Here is an 11,503-nt window from a genome sequence, read left to right as displayed (position 1 = left end):
AAATCAGTTTCTCAGGAAACAACTGCATATGAAGTACGACTAGGAGCTAGCTCTTAGCTTTCTTTTCAGACTTTAAAAGGAAGTACTCTGGTGTAAAGCAAAAATGAACTTTTTTTCTATAATCTACCTTTCATATTGGTGAATTTGAGCTAAAACCTGAATAATATTAACTCTAAATATTTTAGAATTACAGCTCTTTCTAACCTAGACCTTTATTAAAATAAAGTAAAAGGAAGTCTATGTTGTAGGTGAAAACATATTTAAAAATTTGGTTACAACTGTCAATACCAAATACTAACAAGTTGCAGAATTTGTAAAACTTCTTCACAAATGATATAGTAATAAAGACCATAGAGGAATAAATAGTAGTTTGTCTTCAACTTCAGACCCATTATCCTTACCCATAAATCTTTCCTCACTATACAAAAGGCTTCACAAGATAAAATGTGAAACATAAGTATTTAAATTAAATAATTTACATATTTTTCTTAAAGCACCTTTGCAATATAATTTAGTGAAAGTTTATACCTTGCAATTATATTCTTGTATTTTACAAATTGAAACGCGAAGAAAAGGTATTAYATTAAAAAAATCCCACAGTACAGAATATCAATAATCTCTGATCAAACCAACATATAATTTAAATGTRTATTAAAAGAAGGATGATAAAGCTGATTAAACATAGATAAAAAAATATATGCAGCTGATATCAAAGAAAGTACTTGAGATACAAGCAAGTACTAGATATGTACTATACCTTACATTTCAACACTTTTGAATGGATTTGGGTTTTCAGTGAAGGACCATTGTAAGATCTTATGCTTAGGTAATACCACAGCAGCTGCAAATGCCTTTGTTAAATGTAGTTGCAGATTTTCAACTAAATAACAAGGACATCTTTAAGGCGAGAAGGAGCTGAAATTGTTCCTCTTCAGAGACAGTAAAGGCAGCTACAGAATAATCTTCTCCAACTGCTTTAAGAGGGTGTGTACATTGTCCAGGCTTTCCATTAGAAAGGAGGAGGACATTCAGATCTAACAGCATGTACCCAGCTCTGCAATGAGTAAATCTCCAAAGTTCTAGCAGTCTGAATAAACAAACGTTTAGTTTCTTATTATAAGCTCTTCAGTTTGCAAACTTGTGCTAGCTCTCTCACGAGAACAGACTTAGTGCAACTGCTGGTATTTCCTAAATCTGCATGGGCCAGAAATAATACAAAAGTAGGCTCTTTGGCAGTATGTCAGCTTTCTAGCAGCTGGCTAGAACTAAAGCACAAAGGCACATGGAAATGAAAATTTCTTTAAATACCAAGACAGGTTCAATTTGTATAAATGGAAAACATTACTAGCTATGGTCTGTCATTTTGTGTTTAAAATAAAAGCAGGCTTCTTAAATTTAACAGGTACAAAGTAACTTTTTTTTTTTTATGGCAGTTGTGTGCTGTTACACTGAAGAGAGTACACCTTTAAACAAAATATTTAAAAGATGCAAACATACACCAGATTTCTCTAATAAATGGTACAAAGCCTTCCTTGCTCCCCTACCCCCAACTTTTTGTCAAGACACCTAGGGTATCCCAACAAATCAAATAAACTCAACAACAAATAGGCTATAGGTTCACTGAAAACTATTAAGTTGTACCCCTGTTTCCTAGGATTTTTCTCTATCCTCTGCTGTATCTTGTCTTAAGCTGTTTGTGGGTCTGTGATCCCTAACTAGGGTTCTTCGGTGCTATTGATAATAAAAATAAATAAGCGTAAATAAGAATCAGATCAAAACTATACATAACAAGCCAGTAGATACGTAAACAAATCTCCTAAAATCTGACCCCCAGCCCCCACCCCCAGATTTGATATTTTAAAATAGTTTATGAACTATGCAAGCTGGAGATGCTGAAGGTTCCCCGGTAATATATCTCAAACTTGTCAGACTCCAAACTTCCAAAGAACTAACACAAGTTGAGTCATTTTGAAATCTCATTGGCAAATGCCTGCTGCAGCTCTCTACTGAGGTAGCTAACATACTTTAATAAAAGCATAGTGTTGAAATTAAGAACTTCTTTCACACATTAACATTCGTGAAGTGTCTGTCCTGTWTCATTGCTCGAAGATAATGTGGATATGGGCACAGTGCAATAGCATGGATAGTGGTACCTATCCAGAATTTTAGGCTATGCTAACATCTTGTTCACATTTCTATAATTTATATATGTATTTTCCACACATTTAAAACGTTGTGATTTAATTTAAAACAGAAAACAAATTCCAGTGTCTGAAGAACTATTCAAAAATGCTAGCCGATTTTCAAATAATGAAATAAAATTATGCACTTTCCTAGTGTTTATAATAGGAACCTGCAACAAGCAGCTGCTTAAAGCTACGCTTTCCACTGAAAAATGCTGTTTTCAATTGTGTATAGCTTTGCCAAGTTTAAATATTTGCTATTCATTTTTTTATGTTTTTGAAATGTTTCAGTGACAGTTGAGAGAGCAAGAACAGGGAAATACATTTTTGTCTACACTAATTTTGTCTATTTTTTCCAAGAAACTTTAGTATATCCAAACTACAGAACAGAATTTTAAAATTTGCCTTTTGCATGCATCTGAGCTTTGGAAAAAGTTACAGCTTTCACTTTTTCAGAATAAACTTAGAACTACAGGAGACTCCAAAGTTAGAATTTACACTGCCCTCAGCTGCAGTGATCACTACACTCTTCCTACATACTGATGTCACAGGTACCATCTCCAAATATTCAATATACCATCACAGAATGGCTAAAATTTTGACAATTTTTGAGTAAGCAATATTGTGTTTCAGCTACTTAAAAACTGAATGTCTTATGCTTAAAGCCCAACGTTCCACAGTGAAACACAGTTGACTTGAAGAATAAAGCAGTATCATTGCTAAAATCTTCTGTTATTTCTGAGGACATACTCTGTACTACCATAACATACATAGGAAATTCCACTTGAAAGTACCTGACAGGGAAGGAGGGATAATTCTGTGCCTATGCTTTATTCCTTCTATCCTGCCCAAGACAGTCACCAAATTTGAGGCCTATGCATTAATATTTTGCACAATTGCAGTAACTAAAACCTCAGCAAATGGTCATCACCTGGATAAATACCATATTGCTTTTAAGCCTGTAATTTATCCTGTGTCTAGTCATACCAGTGGGCCTGTAAGAAACAGATGTTGTGACTAAAATTAGAAACACAGTAGGATGTTCTCACTTTACCAATCTTTGTTAATTCTTTCAGTGAAGGTTTCAAATTCTGAAACTTGCTACAATAAAACAAGCGTAAGTGTCCTCCTGTGCCACTGGAAGTTTAACTACTGCRAAAATGCTAAAATTGGCACCCAAGATCTTTACATTATGAAACAAATAAGCAGATAAGGAAATAACAAAATTAACAGATTAATAGCAGAGCCTTGAACAAATATGCTAATAAACTAATGGCTAATACTTGCATTCACTTTTAGTGCAGGAATCGCTGAAAAAGAATCCTGTTAAATAGCAAAAGTCAAGCTGTTCCATTTTGGTTGATTCCACATTAGGACTAAGTAGTATTGTAAAAATCAAAGTTTCCTCTCAGGTGTCCAATAAACTTACTTACTCTCAACTGTGCTCTCGTTCATATATTACACAACTGACATCTAGAAATTCTGCTCTGGTGATACTGTAACCTTATCCAATATGGTTGTATGGACAAGTACAAAATTTGATGAAATAATATAGTTAATATTGCTATGGACAAGGTATAGGAAAAAACAGAAAAATATATTTGAGTGGATAATTGAAAAAAATGATACAAAACAGTGTATGCATCAGAAAAGTGAAAATGTTTGAATCAATCTACACTGCAAAAATACCTGTCAAGATAGAAGGTGCCATTCTTATATAAAGATTTCTTCAGAGTAAACTATCAGTCTAGGCACTAGAATGCTATGAAGTTGGAATTCATTTTCTCTGGGCTAGGATTAGGATTTCTTGGAGTCTCTCCAGAACTCTTGCTAATTCAAAATGGTATTTTTAAGTCAAAAGTGCATCTAGASCTATTGCAAGTTCTCTGGAATACACACAGTATGATATATTTATCCACAGGACATTTTCTTATTTCCCTAAAATACTCTAAAATAACAAAAAACAACAAAAAAAGGAAACACTTCATTTCATGTAATCATTAAGAAACATCTGAATGGAGCACTTTGGCTGTATTATAGATAGTTCCTTGTATTTTATTTTATTTCATAAAAGAAACATCTTTTCAATATGCTAATGATGAAKTTTACTGCTGTAAAACTATATGAAGCTGTACTTCATGGAATTCAGGTTGTAGCATATCAGAGGTCTTTCAATTTTTTTTAGAAGTACATGGACAGTAATAACCAACCATTTGATGTATCTAGATTGACTGCCTTAAGAAAAAAATGTTAGTTAGTTCTCAGTAATTACCATTAGCCAAAAGGGCGTAATTTTTATGATTGTGCATACATATACTTGGAGAGAATTTACTGAATTTGTTATTTTTATTCTAAAATGATTTAGCCAAGAGGAAATACAATTTTGTTCATTTCTGTTAATCAACATTCTGATTTATTATGCAAATACATATTCCTTACCAATCCTCAAATTTCCAAATAAATGAATCCTTGTGAGCAACTTCATGAGCGTTACAATTGATATTTCTCTGCAGAACTCTTTCAAAAGAGGACAGTAGAGCCCAAACCAAAAGTTTAATACTCAGTTATCTAGCTTTTAGATTTTTCATGCTCCAGACTGAGTGAACAGCAGATAATTGTGCAAGTAATTTTGCTCCCATCTATTATTAATATTGCTGTTGTCTTTAAATATTGTGGAAAAAATATTTAAAATCCTTAATACATATCCCTGTAGATTTCCTGTAGTAAAGGGTGTAAATGTGCATCAGATTCAGTCTTCTTAATTATCTGAACAAGCTGAGCATGCTCTGTCACAAGTTGTCGGAGGTCAGCCATTTTTTGAAGAAGTTTTGGGAAGAGGAAGATGTCATCAGGATGGTTGGTTTGCAAGTGAAGTTTCAGTACATGCACAATGCTCTCTTGCATTTTTTCAATGTGTCCTACATTTACAAGACCAGGACGATCTGTTCTCAAAACAAATAGAAGTATACATGTCATAATTTTATAATTACTCTTTATTGTCAGTTACTACATTATACATGAAAGACAACAAGAATATTCCCATCAACCTCAATAAATTTTGGATCAGGCTTGAAGTAAATCTTCTTTAAATAGAGGTAGTCTTGTCCCTTTGGCCCAAGTGTTTTCAGTGCCAATGGTTATCTGAGGAGAGAGTTCATGATTCTCTACTACAAAAAGTCAGTAGAAGTACACAGCCTAGGAATCCAGTTCTATATTCTGTATGTTAGGATAACAGAATTCAAACTGTAAGAACAGGGGCGGGGAAGCATTTGGCATATTCTAGGGAGTTCTCCAAGACTGGAATCTATACAGAGAGTCATAAAATAACAAAGTTTCACTCTGGTTCCCATATACATTCTCACGACACAAGTAATTGACARGCCTTAGAGAAGCTAACACCCTCAACACTAGTAAGGCAGACAGTCACAGTTGTTGGAACTGTCTTGATGCCTTGTTTCTCTTTTCAAAATGCTTTCAAATAGTTTTGAATTTAACCTTAACTATGCATATCGTTACTTGCTGGAGGAAAAATAGGTTTACATTTGTGTTCCTTTTGTGTTCCTTCACTCACAAAGAGCTCAAACAACAGGCATTAATAAACAAATACACACACATATTCTTAGGTATTACRAAATTATTTTAGAAAGCACCATAAGTTAATTTGAAAGAGGTAGCTAATATTTGAAAACAGTCTGTGATATTAAGATCATAATCTTAATACAAGAACAGCATCAACAGAGCAGTGCATTGGTGCAGAACTTGTGATCCAGCCAGCAAATGTCAAAGATCAGCAATGCTATAACCTGCCTCTAAAAGTAGAGTAGAAAAGGCCTACTTAGTTATACTAACAATCTCATTACATAGTATTTTTCTGCCCATGTCACAGATACAAAAAACATTTCCTACCCAGCCCTAAACCTCCAAAACAATCAAACAAACAAAAAACCAAACACCAACACTCTTCACATTCTGTTTTTAAAAACATGGAGCACCCAAGACCCCTCTCTGAGGGAGGCTAAACAGTAACTCTCTGCATGCATGCAATTCTGCAAAGCGAAATACAGGATCAGGGCCCCAACAATGATGCAGTATATTCTATGAAACCTGCTAAAAGGGAATTAACATTGTTAAAGGAAGAATTAAATCTTTGGATTTCCATTAATTGTAAGTCATAAACAAACTTTTATATTAAAATTATAAATACAGGTGAAGAAAATCTTAAAAGTTACTACCTAAAGAACAAATGTGTATTGCTTACCTCCACAGCAAATGATAGCAGCCACAAAAAGGGATATATCACTATCATCCAATTCCAGTGCATTGAATTTCATTGCAAAATCAAATTTCGGCTCCATTATATCACAGAATGGCTTTCTCAGGCTTTTCAGGAACTCCCGGGTTATAAAACCGTTTCCATAGGCTACCAGCATCCCATCTTTGTTCATTACAGAAGCTAACATGGCAAATATGGCTTCATAAACTCCGTATTTTAACAGTGTCACTTGATCATTCAAGTCAAGATTGGAGAAGCCAGGGATGGATTTGGCAAATTCGGTAAGTTCTGTGACAGTCTCCACGGAGGTGCACTGGCAGCAATGGAAGATTCGAACTTCTGCTTCTTTATTCTGAATTCCATTGGCCACTAGTTTTGCCACCAGCGTCTTCTCTGCCATGCATAATGTGTCCATATCATGTATAACAAATGGCTACAGAGCAAAATAAATAAATAAATAATTTCCTATTTCTGCACCATGAGTAACCAGATATTATAGAACTACAAACTGCAGTATCTAAGAGAYTCTGCTCTGAAAATAACAGTGCAAATAGTAAAATATAATTTTACGGGATATTATCTTTAATATAGTTATTTTTAACTATTCAGTAGCTGCAGTGAAGATCCTGCAGCACAGGTTATCATGCATTTATTCATCTCAGATTAAGTTCCAGAAGGTTCTCAAAAGACTATCTTCTTCAGAAGCCCACATTACTCTACCTACTTTCCTACCAATTCCTGATCTAACTATACTTGACGCGCAGCATGATGCTTTACATATCTTCCTCTAAATACATGACATTTAAATACAGGCAGTCATTTAAATATAGCACAGAATATTTACATGAGAATGTGACTCCTGTATTATTCTTGTACTTTATTATCAAATTGTCATAAACTATGTTCCAGCTGCTCTTCAAAAAGTTCAGCTCTCCTTTCGAGCTACAGTTAGTGCTAGATCATCACTAAACCCAGACTTACACTAGAATGTCAGGTAATACAAAATTTCAATCTTGATCACAATCTTTTCCATAAACAAAATACTCCTTATTTAAAAAGATATGCACAGTACAAATCGATGGGCTGGTCTCTTATCATTTTAAAATTCATTCATACTTTCCTCAGGAGAGCAACCAACACTCAAGAATATTTTAACATATTATATTTTGACTAGTATACCTAAAGATCAGTACTCAAAAAGAAGGACTTTTTTGAATGAAAAAAAAATAACTCTTAGTTAGTTAAAATCATGTCGATTAAAGTCATGGCAATTGACCTCAAACATAAGTCTACTTCCACAGGTGCTGAGCAAAGCATCTTTCCTGTGCCATTTTACTTGTCTCAGATCAAACACCACAGAGAACTTTTGGTGTTCTGTTAGAAACTCCCATGGAATTCACTTATTTTACTTAGAAAACGTTAAAACATGCAATTTTTCTTACAGGTCAGTGAACAACAGTGAACWCTGTCCACTTCTTTTTACTTGCAAACTCATTAACACATATGCAAACCACTATTCTCTGGCCAGCCAGCTGACTCTAATCTGAGAGCCAGTAAATAAATCTTATCCTGCCATAAATGCAAACACAAGAATTACGATCTAATGATCCACAATCTCTGCATTGCAGAATTCCAACAGATATTTTAACTTATGATTATGTCATAATAACAAGCTTGAAAAGAATTGTATGCAGGTACATACAAGCGTCAAAGCATTGTAGGTACTGTAGGTTTCTGTCAGCTTGTACCCCCTCCCCCAAAAGTTTAAACCCATACATAAATTTTAAGCATCTCATTAATACAGTGAAAAATATTGGAATTATTCATGTTTCTATTTTAATGTAGAAATCCATATGCTTGGCTAAACTGGACTTATAATACGTCAATTTCCACTATTTAGAAGACATCTTGCGTACAATTTTTATAACATCCCATAGTAACACGTTTTTTATTCTGTTAAATGTAAAAGCTTCTCCTCCTTCACACACACACCTTTTACAGAAGTTACATCTCTTATTTTACCACTGCTTTTATCTTCTACATGTTAATATAAATTACAACAGAAATTTAAAAAATTGTATTTAAATATGAAACAAGTCAGTCCTTACATTGGTTATACTATCTCATGTGCTACAAAACAAAAAGCAGTTGATAGCACTAGCCAGCCTGAACTCCTCAGTGTGTAATGATGGTTTTCTTATGATGATTTTCTTACCATATTCAATTATTTATAGGAAGTTTATGCCAGATTGTCAAAACTGTTTGGCTCAGAGTTAAATTTCAAAGATGTTGTACAATTCATGAGTAAATATTACACAACTACTTATTAATCAGTAATGATCCGAGTACCTCAACTAAAAATTCACAGAGGACATTCACTATTTAGTATAAGAGCTTAGTTAAATAATCCTGTAAGAAAAATAAATTCTACCAATGTATGTCTTCAAAACTTGTTCACTTCTCCCTTTCAAAGTAACCACAGAGTTAAGACCAAGAAGGCTGTGTGAGGAAGTGGTAAGAACTTTAAATGAATAATTACAAACTCTGAGTTCTCTTTCCATTCCTACTATAAGTATTGTTGTGGTTAAAACAACAGTCATACAAAGAGCTCCTGTATGCCCTAAAAGATAGAAAGATTTATCCTGATATTTGTGGCAGAAGAGCGTTATAAAATTCCTCTCTTCAAAAAAAATTTTTTTCTACTTTCATCATAACAGGAAATTAACTTTTAATCATTCCTCCCCCAATACCAAGGGGTATTCACATTCAGTTATCACATTCTGGTTTTTGATTAAGAACTAATTTTCTTTTGCTTCCCTCTTTATTATAATTTAAGGCTATAAGCTTTCATTTAACTATAACCATCACTTTAGTCACCTGGTTTTCTCACAGCTTCCTATTCTGACGATTTTTTTTTTTTTTTGCATATTTTCTGTCTGTATTAACATGCTCTTTATCACTTAAAACATTAGTTTAAGAGTTTAACAGCTTATTACATTTCCTTATGTACATGTCAATTTTAAAGTAAAGTTACAGCAAAACTACTTACTGGATTGTTATTAGTTTTCCCAGCAAGGATGACTCTGGCTTTAACCTTGTTCATATTGAAGTTTTTCAGGTAGGCGTCATGAATTCTTCTGGCAAGTGATTTAAGATCTGCCATTTCTGAATCTTCTACATAATTTTCACCTGTTAGAATTTCTGCTTTTAACTTTGCCTTCTCAGACCTTGGCATTCGTCCAAAACGTATTGCTGATGGGAAAGACATAATTGTAAAAGAAACGTAAGTTAGACAAAAACATATGCCTGTTTTCCATTGCTGATTAGAGCAATAAGAATATCTACAAAAACGGAGTAGAAGTAGAATATTTATTATGATAAATTCATAAATGAAATAATCTCATTCTTTCCAGTAGAGTCAGTGACTAATTATCAAGTCAGTATGCTAAGCTGAAGGTAATCAAAATATTTCAAAACACAAACAGGTATCTGAACCAATCTAAAATACATGCCTTCTCCCTTCTACATAGCACAAATCATTGTATTTTTCCTCTCCTTATTATGTTCTGCATCTAGAACTCCCAACATGAAACTCAGAGTCAACTATCAGAATTCTCAAAAATAGCAACTGAGTGAAGTCATGTCACAAACTTAACTGAAAGAACATACATGCCAGCTGGAGATCTGCCTCAGGAGTTATTTGGTAGGGAACACTGCACAGAGGTGGGCCCCAACTCCATTCCTGATTCTGAACCTGCTGGGGCATGTAGTTTTGTATATGCTGGTTGTCCAGTTCAACATACCTGTACTGCCTAGTGAAAACAAAACAGAGCCCAAATTTATGCTCAAATCACTAGGCTATAGCCAAAAAACCTCCTTCTAGACTCAGAATTTTCCAACTCTTTCTCTGTAGAGAGAGACTGGTCAGGATGAGAATTAGTTTTGATTATCCAATCTAGCAGGTAGAAGATTATCTTGAAAGGAAGGAGACATGAGTTTGAAACCCACTGTATGTGAAGGTCTCCCATTTCTTGGGCAAGTAGTCTTGCCTTTTAGCAATGAAATATGCACGTTCATATCCTTCAGTTTCATCTTAAAATTTAACTCCTTTTACATGAAGCCTTGTGCTCTGACGGTATATGCAAGGTTTGGAGATGGTTATGGCTGCATTTTGCAGACTTTCATTTACTTCTAGTTTTTTCATTAGAAGTGCTGTCCACAAGTTAGTGGTCTTCACTTTCTGCTACYGCCTCCTGGATATTTGCTCCCCATGTCAGCTGGAGCACAAGTACCCACATCTTTTTAGTGGGCTGAAATGGCTTCAGGTGAAAACTAGTCCCTGCCAACCAGCATAGTGCAGTACTAAACTCCTGCCCCAGAGACGTTACTCTGTTGGCTGGCACATTCTTCCCGAGTCTGCTGCTTCAGGAAGGTTATCACTAACCAAGAATAATAAAACTTCTTCCAATGGGGCAAATCTCAGTCCATCTTTCAAAATTGGCTGAAATGGACAAGCTTTCCAGCCTTATGCAAAATTGTTAACACAAATAATAACAAATTTAAATCTGGTTATCTAGATGCTCTAAAATATTACTGTTTCATTTAAAAAGCAACCTACCAGATTTCTGTTCCACAGTGAGCACAGACCTTTCCCTCCCCCATACTCCATAAACCTGCTACTACACTGCAACCTGCAAAATAATGAAGTTTGATTTCCTACAGATTTCTAGTCTATGTTATTTCTTCCCACAATGAGCTCGTTCTCCTTCTACTCCTGGAATTTGTTTCAATGGGACCAATGGTGCCGAAGTTCTGGCTCGAGAAAACAACTAATGAACATTCACACGCACAAACAGACAATCGACTGYGTATTTGTGTAGGGTTCACAAAAGTACATTTGGCAGTTGTGTATCAATTATATTAACTAGCCATTAGTGAAATTGGTTCATCCCCACTCTGTACAGTAATAACTTGATGTTCAACACATCAGTAAGCATAAAACCATTCAAGTGCCTGCTCCCAGAAGCAGACCCCCTGGGTACGAACA

The 11,503-nt window shown here is 34.6% G+C and overlaps 1 protein-coding gene across 6 annotated transcripts in view; it reads right to left on the bottom strand.

The window, feature by feature from the left end:
• Positions 1–3,788: 3,788 nt before the first annotated feature.
• Positions 3,789–11,503, bottom strand: part of PPARA (peroxisome proliferator activated receptor alpha) — a 34,667-nt gene continuing 26,952 nt past the window's right edge. For 5 of the 6 annotated variants that reach the window (XM_085305884.1, XM_085305885.1, XM_085305886.1 and 2 more), the window contains 3 exons: positions 9,506–9,708; positions 6,442–6,889; positions 3,789–5,125 (listed from right to left, as the gene is read on the bottom strand). In XM_085305884.1, coding sequence (XP_085162010.1) covers positions 4,878–5,125; positions 6,442–6,889; positions 9,506–9,708 — 899 coding nt within the window. In that variant the 3' untranslated portion in view covers positions 3,789–4,877. Of the gene's footprint in view, positions 5,126–5,159; positions 5,325–6,441; positions 6,890–9,505; positions 9,709–11,503 lie in introns of those variants that run through there. The other variant, XM_085305889.1, reaches the window with a different exon arrangement.

The sequence above is a fragment of the Rhea americana genome, unplaced genomic scaffold (assembly GCF_003343005.1).
Source record: "Rhea americana isolate MKP2758 unplaced genomic scaffold, rheAme1 scaffold_228, whole genome shotgun sequence".
Classification (NCBI taxonomy): domain Eukaryota; kingdom Metazoa; phylum Chordata; class Aves; order Rheiformes; family Rheidae; genus Rhea; species Rhea americana.
The sequence above is the reverse complement of the archived record's forward strand: the minus strand, read 5'-3'. Positions and strand labels throughout refer to the sequence as shown.